Consider the following 21,869-nt stretch of genomic DNA (forward strand, 5'->3'; position numbering starts at 1 on the left):
GGGGGGGGCGGGGAGAAAAGTTTGTTGGGTGGGTGAGGGCAAGTGAGAATTTAAGTAGGAGCTCAGATCCCCAGTTGAGGTTAAGGACAAATACCCTTTGCATTTTTGCCTCCTAGAGTTGGGATGAGGGATTTAGCTGGAAACATGGGAAGGAAGTTTAATAATATGGAATTTCAGAATAATCTTAGAAGCTGTGGAAGAAATTTGAGCTCAGTAGAAAAGGATAAAGCAGCAAGACAAAGCTGCTTCTCCATCCTTAATATTGCAAGAACAGAGGCAAACATCATCAGGGCCTGGCTGGAATTGGTGCCTGTGCTACATCTCCTATAAATTTGACTTGTTTATTAGCAAAAATAGAGGTCAGGGAGCACACGACTGTCCCCTCACAGATCACTGAAACAGCTTGTGTGCCCTGAACCCCCAGTTGACCCTGGCAGAATACCTCTTATTCTTCCTGCTTATCCTGTCCTAGCCACCAGTCTAAGCCCATCCCTGGAGCTTGTCTATTCTTTATCCAATCCTACAGGTTATTAATTCAACTTCATCCCAGCCTGATGCTGTTGAAGGAAGAGACCTCGTGCTCCATTAAGTGGAGGTCACTCTTGTCTGAAGCAACCGTAACAAATGAATCTCTTTTTAAACATGTTCTACTTGGGTCTCTCTTGTCCCCCAGTCCAGTTGAAAACTTGCCAGACACACAGCACATTTGGAATAGAATAAAGAGGCAGAAAAGCAAAACCCTGCAGCCAAGGCAACTCTGCTTTGTAGTGTCCCAGGGTGGAAAAATGGTTGATTTAGATGACTGGTACCCTAAGTACTAGTTTAGGAGAGCTTTTTTTTTTTTCTCCTCCATCTGAGTGCAGTGCACACTGTTATTCATCAAATGATGCCTCTGCAAGCACAGGTGCTTTTGGAAACAGATGACCTTAGCAGGGTTGTGCCAAGGTTTATGGAGTCAGTTTTAGGCAAACGGACACAAGGGAAAAATATGCTATATCCTTGCCTTGCTCTTGGTTCTAACATGACCTCCAGGGGTTTGCAAAGATCAGACTGTGGCAAAAGAATGGTAAAATTCACTATGGGTTTATAAAGCCCTCCAGGCCCTTCCAAGTTTGTGCTTACTGCCAGGCAGAAGGTGACATTTGCCAGCATGTTTTTATGACTGACTTTGAGAACGTACAGAGTAAAAATTCAATTTTGTTTTTTTCCCATGTTCAGCAAAACAGCAATTTTGCTTCTCTACTCTTAGTCATCAGAATTCCCTTACGAGTCTAACTTGCCCCATGGGGAGAGCCTGCACAAGTCCTGTGAAACCTGAGCTGCTTCCCTCTGTTCTCCTTATTGCTGCAAACTGTTGCGAGCTCTGGGAGTCTGTATCCCGGGGGGACAGGAGCATCTTCAGCTTCTTGGGAGATCTGAAATCCAAAAACTTGCAACCAGCAACTTAAAAAAATGTTTATCTTTTGCTCTGACAGTGCTTGTGTTAGTTTGTGCATAGTGATGGTTAATCCATAACTGCAAAATAGGGTCAGTGCCTGAACTGCTGGCTCTGTCTGCCCTCGAATGAGGAAGGCACTGGTGGGGGTATGTGTGCTACACTACTCCTGTTCTCATCCATAGTGAGTTTTAGGCAGCATCCTTTTGAAGCCAGAGGTATCAGGGAACGTTCCTGGGCACTGGACATCCGTGGCCCACATAGTCAATTTGTTTCCTGGGTTTGGTCTGTGTCCACAAAGAGTCTCTTGGACATGTCCCAGTTAGAGCACAGCAGAGGTCAGTGACCATTCTCATCAGGCATTCTTCATGCAGACAGAGCCTTTTTCTGGAGGGTAAGAATTTAAGTGTAGACAAAAGCTATCTCATACCTAGTGACATTGGCCTCAGGAACCAGTACCAGGCATGTTTAGTTTGCTGGTATATACGCAGTAATGATGCAGACAGTGCAGTATTTTATTTTGTAAGGATAAGCTTAAGAGAAAAGGGACACCACTTGCTTTAGGAAGTCCTCAAAGGTAATAGTCCTCTCTTCCACCCAGTCCTCCTTGGGGAGTCTGGACCTGCTCCTTTTGAAATCAGATGGTATTTTGGGAAAGTCACCTTTTGCTCTTACACTTGTAGCTGCTGCATTTGGTTCTCCCAACACAGTGGAGATGATCTAAAGGATGAATGGGTGGCTGAGGGCCTTCAGAGCTGAAGTTTGGTAGAGGGAGATATGACTGGGGCAGGAGGTGAAAGGACAGCTACCTTGGAGGTGGCCAGGAACAGTATAAGGAGGGGATGGAAAGAAGACATTCAACCACGGTGGTTAGTGGCAGGTTGGAGCTCTATGTTTCTCTATGTCTGTGAACTTATATAAACATTCTAAATAAGACAGAAGAAGACATTAATAAGTAAACAACGATGAGGAGGATCTGAGAAGGAATGAAATGGCTGGTAATATTCATGTTAGAGAACTGAAATATTTGAGGAGGGCTGATGGTTTGCAGAACCTTGAGCATTCCCTTTTGAGCTGCAGCTGTGGTGGGACAGTCCTCTGCTGCTTCTGGGTTCAGCTTGCAGAGCAGACAGTGGTGGAGGAACAGCAGCGTGTGGTTGCATTCCCCTTTCTGTGCCAGCATCTGCTTTGCCAATACAAGCTTCAGGTGGGCAGAGCTTTCCTCACCTTAACAAATAGAGACCTATCTCTCACCCTGTGTTACTTAGAGCTTTGTGACTGCTTTTCGAGAGCTGGTCTCTACCTCCCCTGGGGTTGAAGGATGCTCTCCAGAGAGAGGTATCCATGCTAGTTTGGCTTCTGCTTGGATCCACGGGGTGTTGACAGAGAAGGGGGATTTCCGTCAGCCCACAGCCTGCCAGAGCTGCTCAACATCCCATGAATGCATGTCCCTTTTTTTTTTTTTTTTGTGATGTACAGTGGTTTCTCCACAGCCCTGTCTACCCCCAGATGAACTGTGTCTGCCTACCAGTTGGGCAGCAGAGTAGCAGGGCAGTGAGGACTTGGCTGCTTGATAGCATGACTGCCTACAAACCTTAGGAGAAACAATTAGGGCAAGGGCATGAATGTCTTTTTTTTGTGGGGAAGGAAGTGTAAAGGTTGTGACATGTGAGGGGGCTGACCTGGAGGCCCACGGGGTGGACTGAGATTGAGTGAGGAAAGGGGAGCTGGAGATGGGGGATGGTGGTGGTGGCTGGGCTGGGCACCTGGGGGGAGCAGGACTGCTTCATTGAGTACATTGTGCAAAGAACAGGAGAGCCTCTCCACTCCGATGGGCAGTGTCTCTGTGAATCGTCGTCAAAGCAGATGAAATTTCACACCACACAAATTTTTGAATTTAAAAGGGGAGGGAGGTAGCTAGAGAAACAGGAGAGGAGGAGGGGGAGGGAGAAGACGCAGCCTGGCCAGGCGCCAGCACCTCTTGCTAACGCCATGGGGAAGGTGGCATCCTTCCCCGGTGTTCCCTCCGGCCCCCGCGCTCCCTGCTCCCTTTCACTTGGGTTGCATCTCCTGGAGGCAGCGCGCTCTGTCTAGAGCTGTTTACAGGGTGATGGTTTGTTCTCTGTCTCCTCATCTTCTTTCTCACAGAGTCAGTATCCATGCCTCCTCTGCTTCCCGTCTTTTAACCTCCCATTCTTCTCCTTCCCCAGGCTGCCTTACCCCTTGCTTCCCCTGTTCCCTCTCCTCTGTTCCCTTACCCCGATGGCTTCCTGTCCTGTCGCTCCACTCCTGCTTCCTCCATCAGTCCTCATGCCATCATCACCCTTTGAGCTTCTCCTAATTTTTCCATCTCTTTCCTTTCACTTTTATTGTCTGTTAAACCTTAGACACCCAGGAGATCCTTAGGGTCATTGCCCCAATCTGTCTCTCCATCCAGTCCTACCCACACTGTCTTCTCATGTGCCAAGCGAGCACATCTTTTCACACAACAGATCAGAGCATATTAAGACAATACATTTATATCCATCAAAGCATGAGGCAGAGGTTGGTCCTGTGGTCTCCTGGACCAGAGATGGCATGTGCTGTGACCCCACATTGTTACAGGAGTGCTTGAGTTTTGCTCCCATTCCCCTTTGGCTGTGAGAGGAGAGGGGAGCCTCTCATTCCTTTATGAGTCCCACCTGCCCGTAGTACACAGCCACCAAAGGAGTTAGTGAAATCTCTTGTTGGCCTCTAGGACCAACTGAATGTTGAGTCAGTCACATAGGACACAGGGCATTTCACCAACAGTGGCAGCTGCTGTGTAAAGCAGTGACAGGGTTGTGATGCTGTGGGTCAACCATCGGCTTCAAGCAGGGTGTGGCAAAGGGAAGTTAGTGTCCAGGATGCTTTATGAGATCTTGAAGTCTAAAGAATTAAACACCCCCTTCCTTTCTGAGATACCACTTGCTTTATCCCATTTAGAACTGGTTTATCAGGGTTTAGGATGCCCGGAAGCAGGACCTGAGCTGAACCTGGTGCCCCAGGCCAGCTGCCCCTTGTTATCTTGTCATGCCCCACATCCAGGTGGTCCTGTGGTGCTGGTGGTCCTGGGCTTGTCAGGCAGGGCTCCCCATGGGTACGGCACCGCAGGTGAAATGCTCTGGATGAGCAGACGGCTACAGCCCAGGACAGCTGCGTGTGGCTGTGCTACCTCTGCGCTGAGCAGTGTTACGTGAGCGGGATTTTGGGACCTGCAACCAACTGGGGTATCTCTGGAGATGCTGAACTATACGGTGTGGACACACCTGCCCTTTAAGTGGAAGGAAAAAGAAATTACCTGGCTTTTGAGGACAGATGACCTCTTAATCTTGTTTTTCTCCTTTGTCTCACCTGTCCAGAGGTTCTCTTTTTTTTTTTTCTTTTTTTTTTTTTCTTTTTTGAATCAACGGGGCTAAATTCTGCCGTGATATAAATCTCTGCTGATATAAATCGGTGTGATCTTGCAAAAATCATTGGAGTGGCTCTGGATTTATGCTGGCCGTTAGTGTGAGCAGGATTTGGCGCATGGAGTGTGGTAGCCATAGCTCACTGTGTCGTGCTCTGCATTTCCAAACAGCACTGCAGGTGATAAGCAAATCCTGTTGAGAGGTGAGAGGGTCCCTCTCAAACAAGAAAAAGCTTCCCCTGGATGTCCTTTGTGCGGCCAAGTTAGCCAGCCAGGCTGCGATTTTGGCATGGATGCTGTGGAAAGGTTTTAGCCCACAGGGTCCCACAAATGAGGGGGAAAAAATTTATTTAATACATTTTTGCATTTCACACTTTAGAGAAAACAGGAAAACGCATTTGTAACTGCTGTTTCCCATGGGTGCTGTATAATATATACAGTATATGCTGTGTGCAGCATAGGGGGATGAGTCATACCCATGCATGACTCTGGTCTCAGCGCCTGGCCAGGATGGACTCTGCATCTGCCACTTCGGGCTTTCCTGGCAAGGTGCACCTCCCCCCCAGGTGTGCTTAGGATCTGCTCCTCCACCGGGTCTCCTGTGCCCATCTACCCTGGTCCAGGAGGATTAGGGTGGGAGAGGCATTGCATTTCCAGCAGCCCTCCTAGAGATGCCAAACTGGGAGGCTGTAAAGTGATCCATGCAATCCCAAAGCCACAGTGATAATTTTTAAGTGGCTCCTGTCCTGTTATCCTTCTCCCCCTCTGAGCTTTCTCCTCCACCCCAACCGCATTACAGATAAAAGGGTTAAGAGCTCACTTGGGCCCCCTGTTCGGAGAGAGGACAGTTGCAATGTTGTATCTAGACCCAGTGAGGATATATATAAATTCCCTCCGTCTCTTCGGATCTATTTATAGCACGGCAGGCAGTGGCAAAGGCTCTCCTCAAGGCTTCATCTCCTACAAACAGTCTTCACAGACAGCAGAGAGATAAATTTAGCACACGAGATTTCTTAAAGAGCCAGCAGCTCTGCGGGGCTGCTTGCCTGCCCTACTACAGCCCCTGCCCCGATACTCCCACTGGGGCAGCCCTCTCCCACAGGTGCTCGTGCCCCTGCCTTCTCCCCCCACTTCCTAATTTTCTGTCTGGCTTCACCCATTCTCTCCCCCCTTCTGCTCTCTTTTTCTGTCATTGATGTTTTTGGGTTTTTTTTCCCTTCTTTCTTGCTGGTTCGCCATCTCATCCTCTCTGCTTTCTTGTTTTTCTTTTTTTTCTTCTTTTTTCTCTCTCCCAGGCCACAGGGCTCAGAGAATAAAGCCTTCTCGTTAGCAGTTCACTGGTTATGCCTACATAGTAAAAAATGTGTAGCTTGATTAATGCCTTCCAGATGGTTAATTGAAAAAGAGAGGGGGGGGGAAATGCACCAATGTCTCCCCACTCTTCAGCACTCCATACACATACATTGCACAGGAAGAAAACTGCATTGAAGGGTGAGGGGAGCAATATATTTGAGAAATAGGGGCAGCCTGTTAACTCCAGTGCAGTGCTGCCAGGATGTTGATTTGCTCCATCCCTCCTTTACGCCTGTTTCCCTCATCTATCCTACTCCAAAATTCCCCATCCCGGAGCGTGATGTTCCTTTGTGTACAACAGGTAACACACACAAGCTCTCCTTGTGCCCTCACTGCAGGCACCGCGCTGCTTTGCACCCACCCTACGGTCTGATACCCTCAAAGCCACACCAGCTGTCATTGCCTCCCCATATTTATTTTTTGGAGGGATGCACACACCCCGCCATGCGTCTTTCATGAATTTTGATCATACAACCAGTGTTCCCAGAGCCATGAGCCCACAGGAGTGGAAGGGCCCTCTTGGTGGGGTCTGAGCTTTTGGATTTGCCAGTGCCAAAGTGGGTGCGATGGAGCGGGTGGGGCTGCAAGTAGGGTCATTGGGGCAACTCAGGAGGAAAGAGAGGTGGTAATGTGGTCACCTATTCTTCTCCATAGGTCATTGCTGGGCAATTTAGTCAATACATCTTCTGTTTATGGACATGTGTATGCTGTCTCCCTCTTACAAACTGACATGCCTCTCCTCTTCCTCCTCTGCCTGTAGCTCTGACTACTCCTGGTTCCTTTGTCTCCCTCAAGGGAGGGACAGAGGAGGGACACAAATCCCTCCCCACCCTGTTAATAGAGATACTGCCTTGCTGACGTGAGTCATGAAGGGTTTAAACCGTGCAGTTGAGGGTGAGCTGCATCCAGCCCCCCGCCCTGCACACCTCCCACTACGGATCTCCCTGGTTTCCAGGGAAACAGTGGCCCCAAATGCTGCCTGACTTTCACGTCTGCCTTTCATTTCTCCTTTTTTTTTTTTTTTTTTTTTTTTTTTTTTTTTTTAAAACACACAACTGATTATTTTTTTTCTCCCTTCCCTTCCCCTTTCAGGATCACCACTACAGCCGCTTGCATGATGGACCTGCGGAGGTACCCCCTGGACCAGCAGAACTGCACACTGGAGATCGAGAGCTGTGCGTATGCCTTGTGCCTGCCCTCAGTGCCACCCACCCCGGTCACAGTTTCTCACTCATGGGGTGCCTCACAGGGGTGTTACAGGCCACCCCACCTGGAGGATGTCCCCTCAGGCAGGACCAGGCTCCCTCATCCAAATTTCATCCTGAGGAGACCTTATGGGTGAAATGCCCAGGAAAATGGAGCCCTAGCAGCAGGCTGGGCATTAAAATCACTCTCAGGAGGGTGGTAGAAGCCTCTCTTAGCCCTAAGCAAGCTGTGGGAGCCTGCCCTCACTGGTGGCTGGCCCTGCTCTGTGTGGGAGGTGGGACATGAGCCCTCCCACAGTCTCTCCCTGCCTGGATCTTCCCTTGACTCCTATGGAAAGCCTCTCCCGACCGTGCTGGCGGAGGAGGTCCAGCTCTCCCTCATAAAAATGCACCGCAGTATCCCCGCAGGAGCGGTCCAGAGCAGCAGATCTCACAGTAATAATGATGCAGCTTCAGTGGTGATTATCAGAGAATTGCTTTTTTCATAAAAAAGGTCCCACAGCATCCATAGTCGGAAGGCGCTGTGCCGCCTTACCAGCCCTGCCAGCGCCTGGGAGCCCCCTTCCCGCTCGCTGCTCGGGCTGCTCGGGATGCGCAGCCATCGCATCGCTTGGCGTGGTGGGTAATGGGATGTAAATTAGGTCCTGCTGGAGGCACTAATGACATGTCATTTCTGGCACTCCTTACCATTTTGAGAATAGTTTACAGTACAACCAAGAAAACAGAAGGCAGAGAATTACCCACAGTTCCCCATGTTGCGATTTTGTTCTTAATGGGACATGTCAAGCCAATTTGTTAGTCGAAGCTATGTTTCCTTACAATATTTCTAAGATCCATGCAGAGATGAAGAGATTCAATCGTCTCCTTCCATAGAGCTTTTGTCTTCTACACACTTGCACATTTGAAATCTTCAGGGCTCCATTTTGTTTGCTTCCAAGTCCACACAACTCTGGAATAACAGTCCTTTTATGGCTCGCTTAAAAAACAAAGTATATTTTTTTTAAAAACCCAACCAAACTACAAATGTGGTGGTGCAGGGGTGCTGGCTTTGTAAAGCAACAGCAGGCAGCTGGGGTCCCCCCCATAGCAGCATGAGGCACTTACCTGGAGAAGATAAGCCAGTGCTGGCACTGCCTGTTGATCCCATCCCTCGGTCCCTAAAAACTGCCCTTACCACACATACCCCTGCCTAGCTGTGTGCCGGGATTCAACAAAAACCTGATGAGATGGGCAGCAAACAGACTGTTAATCTGATATTTTAAGGTGCTCTATCAATACTTTATGATATTTCAGGTTGAAATGACTTGTCTTTGTGAAAGTTCTTTTACTTTTTAAAAGTAAAATGGAAATTTGGTTTTCTTTTTAAAGTGAGAAATCAAAGTGAAGCATTTATTTTTAGACTGAACAACCTTTCCCTTTAGAATCACTTTTAAAAATGGCTTCCTGAAAAACATGTTTGATTTCATATTGCATAATGCCATAATAAATAAAAAATATAAAAATTGGTACCCAATACCAGCAGATCATAGAATAAATGGAATAGAGCTGGTTAACTGTGAGATCTCCTAAAATTAGTTACTGTAATTTGACATTTTCATTGCTGATCAGGAAGTAAATTTGAAGTCACTGCTGTTAAATTTGTGGATGATGAAGATAGCAGTCTGCGTGGCTTGCTCGCTGCACATTTGAATACTTCCCAATTTGAATACATCCAGAATGCATTTGAATACAGCTAAATGCGGAGGTCTGTGCCTGGGTGCTGCGAGGCTGAGGGACTCGTACCCGCACGGGTATGGGCATGGCCAGGGGACGTGATGAGGGGCTGGCAGCCCCCAGCACCACTGCTGGAGGCTTCGTAGCAGGGCTGACAACAAGGGCTGGAGTGAGCTCTCGTTATATAAACCAGGGGAGCTGTGAGTCAGAGCAGGGAATCAATTGGCCTCTGAATATGTCACTGGTGAGACCAGGAAAGGGACTCTGTCTATATTTGGGTTCCAAAATTTAGAAAGGAAGTTGAAAAATCTGAAGATGTTGAGAAAAGATGCTAAAAAGTGGTTCAAGGGCTAGAGCAGATGTTTTGCAGTGAGAAACCTCAATAGCTCAATCTGGTTTGTTTACTGCAAAGGAGGTGGAGAGGTGACTTGTTTATAGGCTGGATGCACCTCTGCAGAGGGGGAGCACTGGGTGGAAAGGGCTTGATAACCTCTGAGAAAAATTCAGAACAACCACCAGAGTCTGAAAGTCTGAGCCAGATGAATTCAAATGTAAAATCACATACAATGTTTTTAGCTGCAAGAGTGTTTGAGCCACCGGAGTCCACCACTGGGAGGAATGGGGGACTTGGTTGTTTCTTGCTGCTTTCCACACCAGGTCTCGGTGCTCTGCAGCCAGATGCAAACACTGGTTCTTGTGCACAAAGCTGGGGTGCTTGAGGCAGTGCAACAGCCTGTGACACCGCAGTGTCTGCAGCAGATGAGATGATAACCTAAGGGTCCTGGATCTCTGTGGGCTCGTGGGGGTGGGTGCTTTAATACTCTCTGCCATGGGAGCAGAAGCATGTCAGGGGTGAGGAGGTAGAGCCCTGGCTTAGCTGACTTACATCAGAAGCAGATCTGACATGGCATTTAGAAGATTGTTATTATTTTTTAGCACCCATGAATAAGCGCAGTAATGACTGGGAGCACAGGATGTGGGCTTAAAGACTACACAGTCATCAAATAATTCAGTTTGGGAAGAGACCTCAGGGTGTCTCTAGTCCAGTCCACAGCTCAAAGCAGGGTCAGCTATGAGATCAGACCAGGTTGCCCAACTCTTTGTCCACTTGGGAGCTGCAGGATGACACCACCCTCAAAGGTTCAGCTCTGATCTGGGGTAACCCCTGACCTCTAGGGCTAGGTAGAAGAATTTCTCCTCCATGGTACATTCAACAGCTCTTCATTCCCCTGATCCCTCTAATACACTGGTGCTGGTTTGGTGTCAGCTCTCCCTGGTGGATGTTAGCCTTGCTGGAGATTGCTAGCCACTGCTTCTCTGCTGTGGATAAGGCAGGCTATCGTGCTGCAGTGCAGGCTGTGAATAAAAGCTGTCTGTGGGCACAGGTGAAGTTCATGATCTAAGGAAGCCTTGCACCATGCCATACCCAAGCCTCTGCATATCTTACCGCTTCTTTTCACACAGAGGTGCTCCCATACAGCTCTGCACTTTGCTTAGAATAAGAGGCCACCCCTTGTGCAGCAACAGCCACAGTGCTTCAAAACCCAGCTTGCCACAAGCAGCATTCATTTTCAGGTGGAGATGAATCCTGGCCCATTAGGACAACGGGCAGGGCTGTGAACATGACAGTGATGGGAGGGGACCTGCATGATTTTGTCCCCTGAGCCTCATTTCCCACAAGTCCAGAGCATCTGGGGAGTCTTTCTCCTGGGACTGTGGATCTGGGCTTCTCAGCATTTCCAGCCCATGCAGCCCTGCCTGGCATGTATGGTCTGGGGTTAAAGTAAGAAGCTGTACCCTTGGCTGAATTAACAAACCCATTAACCTGAAATGTAAGGGATGAGTATGTTGCCAGCCTCACTCCCCTTCCTCTCTTCTCCCATTACTGACCTTTTCAGCCAGCACCTGGTAAAAGCATCCCCTGATCTCAGTGACTGTCCACTTCCAGGCTCCAAATTTTGACTGAGACTACTGAGGAGAGAGAGGTGCTCTGATGTTCAAATTTCTTTTCAACTGCTGTTGTAAATATTTCTCTGTCTGGGCATTTTTAATACTTAGATGTTGTTTACCCAGTCCCCACCAGAATGTATTGTGTGGTCTCCCCCTTCTGGCAAAAGGAGGCAGTTTTTAAATAACAAAATGCCGTGTTTGGTGCATTTGACAGAGGCTTCTGATGCACCAGTCCCTGTCATGTCAGCCATGGAGATTATGTAGCGCAAGTCCAGGCTTGGTGGGCCACTTCTCACCTTTTTCTCCTGAATTCTAGCCAACAGTGGGAGTTCTGACCAATTTTTTCCTCCTGGGGACTGTACTGCCAAGCTCTGCTGAAGAAGAAAAGTACGTCAGCAGGGAGGGGCTATGCTTGCTGCCTGATGGTGTGGGCTTTCCTTTGGATCCTCTTCCAGATCACCTTTGTGAAAATGGGGCTGTCATCTGTTCCAGCTTGTCAGCTTAGTTCTCTCTCTGTGCTTCTTCATCACTGCAGATGGTTACACGGTTGATGACATTGTCTTCTTCTGGCAAGGAAATGATTCTGCTGTCACGGGGATGGAGGTGCTAGAGCTGCCCCAGTTCACCATTATCGAGCAGAGGCTGGTCAGCAGGGAAGTGGTCTTCACCACCGGTGAGTCTCTGCTGAAGAGATGCGATGGAATGTGCAAACCTTCTGCTGATCAACATCAGTGTGCTTGTTTCTCTGATTCAGATGCTGAGGCACTAACTTAGGATCTAGGCTTCAACTTTTCCTTTGGAAAAGAGGCATCTTCTGTGCCCACCAAGTTTGCTTTTTTTTTTTTTTTTTTTTTTTTTTATGGGATCATTTTTTTTTTTCTGCTGTTGTTTTTATTTCTTAATCAAAACACCAACTGAGCTCAGAACAGAAACTCTAGAAGGTTCTCAGCCTTTCCCTTATTTTGAGGTGGTTTGCAACTGGCTCTTGAAGCTAATGTAGGTGCAATAGTAAGCAGAAGAATATATCAGCTGAAAAGCAAGTGGTCTATGAAATGATGCAAACCCAATGGCAATAAAAAGCTGTGGAGAGAATACCTTGGATGATTCAGATACTGCCAGTTGGTCAGTTGTAGGGGTTTGGATTTTGGATTTTGGTTGCTGTCTTCGCTTTGATCTGGCATGGAGTTCACTGCCAGAACAGCGTGCCACACACTTGTTAAATAGGACAATTTTTGAAATGCCATGAAATCACAGCCTGAATCTATCAGCAGTGGTGGCAGATGGTGATGTTGTTACAATAGTGCCTCGGGGGCATGCTGGGAGCAGGGTCCCATTGCAATGGCAATCTAGAGACCCACAACAAGAGGCAGTATTCCTCCAAATGAAGTTTGCAGTCTAAATAGGTAAGACCTTCAAAAAGAGGCTTGTGAAATACTGTGTTCAAACTACACAAATGGCACATAATGGTGAAAGAACATAACCTCCTTTTTCCCAGTCTACATCCTTGATCATTAAGGACTGTTGTTTTCTTGTTACTTTAGCTGCCAACCCACGATTACACCCAGTTGCAGGCTGCTGTGTTGCCTAAGGGATGGATGGAGGTGGGAAGGAGGAATGACTTGGACTTTGTTTCACAGCAATGAGAGAGGCCCTGCTTTGTCCCTGTCAAAATGACCCTGCTCCAGTGGGAGGACTGTAAAAGTACTTATTGTTGTCACTATCCCCCTTAGGTTTGCTAAAAGATTGAGAGGAAGTTGTAACAACTTGAAAAAAAAAAAACCCTACAGTTTAACTAACAGTACTCTATTTGCATACTAATTTGCCCACTCTGACCATAACCCATTTTTAGAACAACATGGGAAAAATACAATTCATATCTTCATTGCTGTTTGGAGGAAAAGCTAGCACATGAAATACTGGAAATCATCTCACTGCATCCGGATATAGGGTTAAAGTCTCCTGTGTAAGCCTGTATCAAATTGGCACATACTATAACAGCAGTTTCAGCACGGAACAGATTCTCCCATGATGTCTGACATAATAAAGTAACTTATCTAGAGTTTCCGTTATTCTTAACATTCTGAGCCAAGTGAGCAGACTCTGAAGAGCCCCCTTCCAAAAACTGTTGAGTCTGCAAAACCACACGAGGAAAAAAAAAAGAGATATTTCTCATATTCCCTGTCTCTTGAGAACATTTTCCAAATAAAATTTCAATTCCTAACCTAAGCTCTTACTATAAATACAGCCTTGCCCTCCTCTCAAACTTTGTCTCCCTTTAATATCTTATTGACAGGTTCATATTTACGCTTATCCTTGAGTTTCCGGATTAAGAGGAACATTGGTTACTTCATCCTGCAGACTTACATGCCATCTATTCTCATCACCATCTTGTCCTGGGTCTCCTTCTGGATCAATTATGATGCTTCTGCTGCACGAGTGGCACTGGGTATGTACCTTTTCATTACCCATTGATGAAGGTGGTTTTTTGAGGGACATCATCTAGAACAGCTGTAAGAAAGAAAACACCTCTTCACGAAGTAGCAACTAAACAGGCCACATAGGTCAGTCAAACTTGTCATCCCAAATGAAGGACATTTCTTCTGAGAACAAACTTCAGATTTTCAGCCAGAAGAGATACTTTTTTGGTCAGAAGTAACAGTAAAATACTCACAAATTTGAGTCTGTATTATTCGAATCAGAAGAAATTTTACCATAAATTTCTGTGGGTGCAAGTTTAAACTCCATAACAAAAGCATAAATGGTCACAGCTTCTCAGACCTGAGATGTGCCATGAGCCCACTAGTTCCTTCACTCTGGTTTGTACTTGTTTTCTTAAGAGGAGAAATCTAGGCACCTCTTGGTCAACAGGTGTGCTGTCAACAGGACCAGTTAACTGGATGACAAATGCTGAGGGTGGGTAGCCAAGGAGTAGTGAGAATGGTGAGTGAATGGCTAAAAGATGAAAAAAATAAAGTGACATTACACATTTTCATTATAGTTTAAGCCCCATACAGCTGCATGGCTGAAGACCTTCACAACCTTGGCAAATGTGGGACGGTAGTTAAAGTCCAAATTCTTCTTAAGCACATGCTCCCCTAAATAGGAATGTTTTCCTGTAAGAGAAAAAAATGAAGTCTTTTAAGCAACAGAAGGGAAGTGGGGGTGGATTGCAGATGAGGATTTTGAAGAAGGAACAGGAGAAAGGGGGGATGGCTGGCATATAAGAATGGGGCTGTGTAACATGATAGAAAGTTCAGAGGAAATAAGAGAGCCAAGGAAGGAGAAAGATTTAATCTGTGAGTGAGAAGAGGCTCAGAGGCAATGTAGCACAGGTAGAGGCTGGGTCTTACAGAAAAGGCTGGGGGTTTAAATTACTTGTAGAAGACAGAGTTTGGGAAGGCTCAGCAGAGGGATGGTTTGTACAAACATAAAATAGATGATATGGCTGTGCTTCTTGGAGAGGCTGGAGCAGAGAGACAGGGGGTAACAAGAGGAACATGGTAAATTAAAAAGGTAAGTTTCATTGACAAGAGTATAATCAGGGAGAGAAGAAAAAGAGACCATGGCAGACATTGCTGGCACAGAGAAAGTACAAGCAGAAGGGTGGATGATACCCATACGATGAGATACCCAGCTGTTGAATTTCTGCTGACATCTGGATTCAAAGGAGAAGACAGAAGAAAAATATTGTAGATCAGAATTGGAACAGCTTTCCCTAAACTATTCCTGACAGCTCTCTATCTAACTGTCCTTAAGAAGCTCCAAAGAAGGAGACTCCAACAGCCTCCTCTGAGCACTTTATCTCCAGATTTACCTGCTCATACAGTCAAAAAGCTCTCTTTGCCTCTGTCCTAAGTCTCCGTAACAATCTGTCCAGTTCTTAGTGGAGATGTGGAGAACATTCTATTCCCCCTTTCTTTGCCCCAGATTTCTGGATATTTTGACTAGTGTCTAAATATAGACAATATAATACATTGTATGGATATAAATATTCTCCCTTCTGTTTACTTTTCTGTGAACTGAAGGCTATTAGTTCTTTAAATCTTTTATCAGGAATGACACTCAAGACATGATGAGGGTGAAGGGGAAACAGGACAAGCAGAGGTCCAGGATGAACAGAGAGGTTTGAGAACCATCACTGTAGAGGTAGGGCTGAAACCAGAGAGCAAATTAAGGTCATGGAGACTAAAAAGAGCTGCCATCAGAGAGAAGAGGAGGAAGGACATTAGAAGAAAAGGAGATTAGCAAGGTAGTAAAAAAAGCAGGATGGCTGAGCTAGAGAAGTGGGAGAAAAAGACTAGGTTGAAAAGGAAAAGTTGCTGTCCCAAAAGAAACATGAGAGCTCATTGCCATCTTTCTGAAGCTGGCAGAAGACTGTCAAAGGACAGATCTGAGGCCACTCTGACAGTACAGAGAAGGGAAGAGTCTGAGATGAAACTGAAGAAGAGGACTGAAGCTGTGGGAGTAATTGTTGTGCACCAGGATCCTGGAGGCTGAGTAGATGGGGAAGAAATTGTTCAATGAGAACAAGAAATGTTTATTTAAGATGCAGGAAATATAAATAGGCCTAAAAAGAAGAGCATGAGAACCATGGAAGAAGTGTGTACAGATGATAATTGAAGTAGTGAGTGGTGAAGGTGGGAAGAGGAAGGTAAGAATTGATGGGGTCAAGGAGTAGACAGAAGCCTATGAGGCAGGCTAAAAAAAAAAAAAAAAAAAAAAAGGAGCACCATGAAGAGGGAATCATGGAGAATGGTTTGGATTGGAAGGGACCTTAAATATCATCCAGTCCCACTACCCTGCCATGTGCAGGAACACCTTCCACTAGCCCAGGTTGCCCAAAGCCCCGTCCAACCTGGCCTTGAACCCTTCCAGGGAGGGGGCAGCCACAGCTTCTCTGGGCAGCCTGTGCCAGGGCCTCACCACCCTCACAGGGAAGAATTTCTTCCTTATCTTCTGATCTAAATCTCCCCTCTTTTAATTTAAAACTGTTACCCCTTGTCCTATCACTATACTCCCTCATCAATAGTCACTCCCCACCTTTCCTGTAGGACCCCTTTAGGTACTGAGAGGCCACTCTAAGCTCTCCCCGGAGCCTTCTCTTCTCCAGCTGAACCCCCCAACTCTCTCAGCCTGTCCTCACAGCGGGGTGCTCCAGCCCCCTGAGCATCTTTGTGGCCTCCTCTGGACTCACTCCAACAGGTCCATGCCCTTCTGATGTTGGTGCCTCCAGAGCTGGACACAGCACTGCAGGGGAGCTGGACACAACACACATGGGAGCAGAGCAGAGGGGGAGAATCCCCTCCCTGTACCTGCTGCCCACACTGCTCTGGGTGCAGCCCAGGATATGAGGTTTGCACAAACCTCTTTACTCTTTCTCCTATTCATGGCATTGGAAAGACACAGCAGATTATAAATTCATGTCAAGGATACTGAGGCATTCAGTAGTGCACAGGGAAGCCTGATGAGTTCATGAAGTGGAAAAAGAGAGAAGAAGAGGTTGAGAGACTGAGAGCAAAACTGAATGTTTCCTACCACACTGAGGGAAGGAAGGACAATCAGGGAGGACTTAAAGAACCAAGGTCCAGAGGATGTTGATCCCCATCGTCCTGATGATACTTTGACATTTTCTCCCACTGTTGGGAGCTGGTTTATTTTCTGCAGCAATTTGTAATGGGCAGCTGGGCTTAGAATAATGACAATTTTTTTTCCCAGCTGCACTGCTCCCATCCCTCTTGAGGTTGTCTAGCTGGGAGGAGGGATGGGGAAGCTGAGAGTGGTGTTTCAGTAAACCATCCCACCTTGGTAACAGAGCACCTACCCTCTCCTTACAGGGGTCACCACGGTGCTTACAATGACTACCATCAACACCCATCTGCGGGAGACTCTTCCCAAGATCCCTTATGTCAAGGCTATTGATGTTTATCTCATGGGCTGCTTCGTCTTCGTGTTCCTGGCGCTCCTGGAGTATGCTTTTGTCAACTACATATTCTTCGGGCGAGGCCCCCGGCAGCAAAAGAAACAGAGTGAACGGATCAGCAAGGCCAACAATGAGCGCCACCGTTATGAGGAGAAGAGGGTGAGAGAGCAGGTTTGTCCCCTTCTTTCATTGTGGCAGGAGAATTCAAACTCTCCACTGTTCATTCAGTCCTGGGTGAGCTGTGGAGCAGCCTTTCTCCTCAACACCAGAGATGAACTCCAGTTCTTCTGTCTGGTGATTACTGGGAATTTTTTCTTCTTCCTCAGTGTGTCATCATCCTCAAGCCAGTCTCGTCAGGACCATCCTCTTGCAGAGGGTACGTGTACCCAAAAGTACCCCTGTGGCTTTTGGTCCTACTGTGTTGCAGAATCATGCTACCTCACTCAAAAATGTGCTGCAAGCACATGTGGTTAGTCCTTCAACCCCGGCATCAGTGGACAACATATTCAAATGCAGAAGTCCAGGTTCAGAGCTCACAAATGACCACAAATCAGTGGTATTGTTACACAGAAAACAGTTCAAAATCGTCCCTGATAGTGTGGCCCTGTGTACATTGTGCATGGGACATCCCCACTACCTTTCTCTCTGTCTTCCCTGTTCTAGGTTGACCCTTACGGTAACATCCTCCTCAGCACTCTGGAGATGAACAACGAGTTGCTGGCCACGGACATGATGAGCAGCGTTGGCGACTCTCGAAACTCTGTCATGTCCTTTGAAGGCTCAGGAATCCAGTTCCGCAAGCAGCTGGCCTCTCGGGATGGATTTGGTCACCACCCAACCCTGGACCGCCACGTCCCGCTGACCCACCATGCTGCAGCCCGCAACCGTGCCAACTGCCGTCTCCGCCGGCGGTCATCTAAGCTGAAGCTCAAAATCCCAGACCTGACAGACGTCAGCACCATTGACAAGTGGTCACGAATCATTTTTCCAATCACCTTTGGATTCTTCAACCTTGTTTACTGGTTGTACTATGTAAATTGATGCCTGCAGCCTCCGAGAGAGATAGGGACAGACACTCAGACAATGACAACACAGGAGTGTTGTGGTCTTTTGGGTTTGGGTTTTACTCTTTACTATCATTATCATTTATTCCTTTGATTCATTAGATTTATTCTAAGCTTACTCTTCTCTTTTCAGCACATGTAGAACCACAGAGTGTGGGGTGGGGTAAGGGAGAGAGGGTATATGGGAGGGGGTTTGGTTTCAGGGAGGGATGTGTTTGTCTTGATTTTGGTTTCCTGCTGAAGGACTTAAACCATTGTAAAAAAAACCAAAAACCACCAAAAACAGAATGAAAAAAAAAAAAAAAAGAAAAAATTACAGAAAAAAAGAAAAAAAACACACAAAAAACCCCAAAAAACAAGAAAAGTTTAAAAAAAGGGGGGGAGGGAGATTTAAAGAAATTGAGTCAAAAACTGGTGGGGGCGATAGGTTATCTTTGGCTGTGCTCACTAATGCGCTATCCTCACTTTCATTTCACTATTGAATTTCATCTTTCTCTTCTCAGTATTATTATATTTTTTTAATCTTTCTTCTGTCACTGCTCTTAACCCCTTCATGTTTATTCTTTCATGGATTCATGAGATGGTGGGTTTCATTCTCATGCTATGAGATTTCTCTTTTCTTTTTCTCCCTCTCTCTTGCTTACAAGCCTAAAAGAATCTTTTAAACTAACAAATAAAAATAATATTTATTTTGGAAGAGCTGGGAAAGGGGGAGAACAAGGCAATTATTTGGGAGGGAAGGGGCAATGTGGGGTTATGGGAGGGGGGAAGGAGGGAGCTTATCAAAAACAAAGGCACATTTGCAAGTTGCCTTTTTCCACCTTCAGGAGTTTGCAAGCTGTTTTTCCTGTATGAATGTGTGCGTGTGTGCGCAACGCATCTGTGTGTGTGTATGTGCGCATGTATGTAGATACGGATGTGTGTGTGCAAGCATGTTTTCTGGGGAGGGGAGCTGGGGAGGGGGGTTTTGTAACGTCTTTTGTAGAAAGAGAACACAGATGACATTTAACCGGCAGTGTTTTGGAGGGAATAGCAGGGTTTTGTTTGCTCATTGCAACTTTGCGAGGTTGGAGGTCAGAGTCCCAGCTTGTATTATAGAGACAGAGCTGGGCAGGTAGATTGTGCAAATATATACTTGCTGAGGAAAGAAGGCTTTGAGGATCAGAAATGGGACAGTGCTGCTGCTCACCGCTGGCATCTGATCTCTAGTAGACTAAGCTGATTAAGCCCTGAAAGGAGGGGTTGTTCCTAATCATTCCCACCCTGCATCGTTCTTACTGAGTTTGGGGAGAAAAGCAGTTGCGGGACTCTAAAAACTCAACTCTTGCCCCCCTCTACACATTCCTTGTGTCAGACAAGGGACTTCACACTCCATCCCACTGAGTGACCATAGGCTACAGCAAGGTGCAGGAAAGGGTAAATGTAATTTTTGTTGTACTTCAGAATAAAAAAAAATCCAGAATTGATAACTATCCCCTTTCCTAAGAAGTTCAGAAGCAAATGGTGGGCTGGCACCCTCTGATCTGTACTGCTTCTATCAGGCCTTGCTTTATGTCTGTTAATACATGCAGAGTGTAAAGAAAAGTACCCTGTGTCCCTTCTTGTAGAAGATGTAACTAAGGTTGCAGTAGAGTTCCATGGAGCATCATCCCACTGGAAGACAATGGTCTTCAAAGTCTGGAAGGTTGCAGTGAAAATGCTGACCTTGTCAGTGCTTGTGGAAGCCCCTAAGTCTGTAGCAGCTTCCATCCACAGGCGCTCTTGTAAAGGTACAGAAGGGTAACTTGGCCTTGGACAGCAAGGTCAACTTTTTCCAAAGGATCCAGTGACTTTCAGGAAAATCACTGAATTATTGGCCACTTTGGCAATCACTGATGATTGATAATCTCCCTTTAATATTAATAAAAGCCATGAAAATGATAAATTCACAAGTGCAAAACTTTAACCCTAGGGTCATTCTGCCATTCCTGGAGTAACGATGAGAACCTTGCTCTTACCTGATGGAGGCTTTTATATGCCAGACACACACACACACACACACACACACGCACCTCCTTGAATCAAACCATCCCTTTATTTTCCTGCTATCATTCTCTTCCTTTTTCCTTGATTCCTATTATTTGGGAGAGCAGAGTAATCCTCTGAGACCAGGGAAACTCCTGCTTTTCATATGACAGATGCATCTAATGCACATCTTTTCATTCGTTAATTTATGTCTGTACAGTGCTATGAAAATGTGAATCACTATAGGTATGAGCTAGTAACAGTGAAGTCATGGGAAGTTTTGCCTTGACTTGAATGAAGCAGGATCAGGGCTCATCAGATAATAAGTATTGTTATTTTTATATCAGTAATGTGTCTTAAGCATTTTCTGCTAACAGAATCCTACGCATAAATGTAGAGCATCCATCCTTCTCAATCACCCCCGATCTCTGTCTCCCTCTCTCATGTTCATGCATGCACACGTTTGGTCCAGGCCTCCCTGGACTCACCAAGGTTTTAGCACAATTGTTAAATCAGACTTAGATTCCCAGCTGCCCTGCAGAACAGTCTCTTGCTGGTTCCACATACAAGAGCGATGCTGTTGAAAATGGGTTTTCCCAGTATTATTGCAGTTTATGGTCTAGATGGGTCTGTATAGGAATATGAGTCTGAAGAGTGAATGGAGCCGGATGATAGGGCTTGACCTGGACTGGATACGTTTGGCCAGTGGAGAAAGTTACACTTTCTACTGGGATTCTATTTGGAAATGGCTTTTAAACGTTTTAATGGAAGTCATAAAGTTGTGTTTTATGGCATCAGCAATATAATGTAGGCGATTATATGCATGTCACATGACTGCAGTTCCCAGATAGAGGCTGCCTATCAGCAGGTTAAGTTTTTAAGGGGAGTCTAATCAGCCGATTGATGATTAAATAAAATATCTAAACACTTATCCTTTACATATGTGATTGCAATATAAAGGGTGGTCAGAACTATAGAAGGGAAAAAAAGAGGCAGCTATAAGAAGCCTATCAGGATTGGAGGGAGAACAGACATCTGTGTGGTAGGAAATTAGGAAGCTGAGGGGGTTACTCAAGAACTCCAGTAATTTGATAGCTATAGTAAAAGCCTGACAAATGTATGGTAGGAGTTAGGCACCTGAGAGCTCTCTTGGCTGGTCCAAAAGACTGGCGGGGACAGCAGCACACAGACGATACAAAACCCACCCATACTCTTTGCTGCTCGGGAGCTGAGCCCCACATGGAGGGGGGTCCTGGCCCATCCCATCCAGCTCCCTGCAGGTACAGCGCAGGGCCTCCAGCAGCTGGAGAACAGGCACAGGGGGTGCTGTGTTTAATATTTTAGGCTTCAATTAGAGTTTTAATTGAGAATTTCATAGTGACAATCCAAAAGCTTTCCAGGGAAAATGAAATGCTCAGCTGATTTTTTCACCTGCTGGGACTGGGAGCCAGACTCCTTTACTATTGCCTTGGTTCTCTGTTGGCTGGGTTCTCTTTCTTGTCAGGAGTCATCCTAGTTTCTCTCTTTGAATGTTTCTGACCTGGTATTACTAGGTCAGTTTTACTTCATAGAGTCAGTATATCCAGACATCTGGACTATTTGGTCCTACACAATAATCTTTGCCAAAGAGTGTGCAGTCAAGACTTTTCACAGTTCAGGAACTGCCTTAGAATTTCTGGTGACAGGGCAGAATGCTGGAGAACAACTGAGTGTCCTGTGAGCCGGACAAGTAATAGAAAATGTGTTCCCATACAGGGGTAAGGGAAGAATGCTAAAGACCTTTAGAAATGCCCTCCTC

General features: G+C 46.3%; 1 protein-coding gene across 2 annotated transcripts in view; it reads left to right on the plus strand.

Moving 5' to 3' along the window:
* Positions 1 to 18,355, plus strand: part of LOC113480118 (gamma-aminobutyric acid receptor subunit beta-4) — a 69,389-nt gene extending 51,034 nt beyond the window's left edge. Inside the window, exons 4-8 of one of the 2 annotated variants that reach the window (XM_026848729.1) lie at positions 7,308 to 7,390; positions 11,619 to 11,756; positions 13,377 to 13,529; positions 16,918 to 17,174; positions 17,667 to 18,355. In XM_026848729.1, coding sequence (XP_026704530.1) covers positions 7,308 to 7,390; positions 11,619 to 11,756; positions 13,377 to 13,529; positions 16,918 to 17,174; positions 17,667 to 18,044 — 1,009 coding nt within the window. In that variant the 3' untranslated portion in view covers positions 18,045 to 18,355. The remainder of the gene's footprint in view (positions 1 to 7,307; positions 7,391 to 11,618; positions 11,757 to 13,376; positions 13,530 to 16,917; positions 17,175 to 17,666) is intronic. The other variant, XM_026848730.1, reaches the window with a different exon arrangement.
* Positions 18,356 to 21,869: the final 3,514 nt, after the last annotated feature.

The sequence above is a fragment of the Athene cunicularia genome (assembly GCF_003259725.1).
Source record: "Athene cunicularia isolate RWA chromosome 4 unlocalized genomic scaffold, athCun1 chr4_part3, whole genome shotgun sequence".
Lineage (NCBI taxonomy): Eukaryota > Metazoa > Chordata > Aves > Strigiformes > Strigidae > Athene > Athene cunicularia.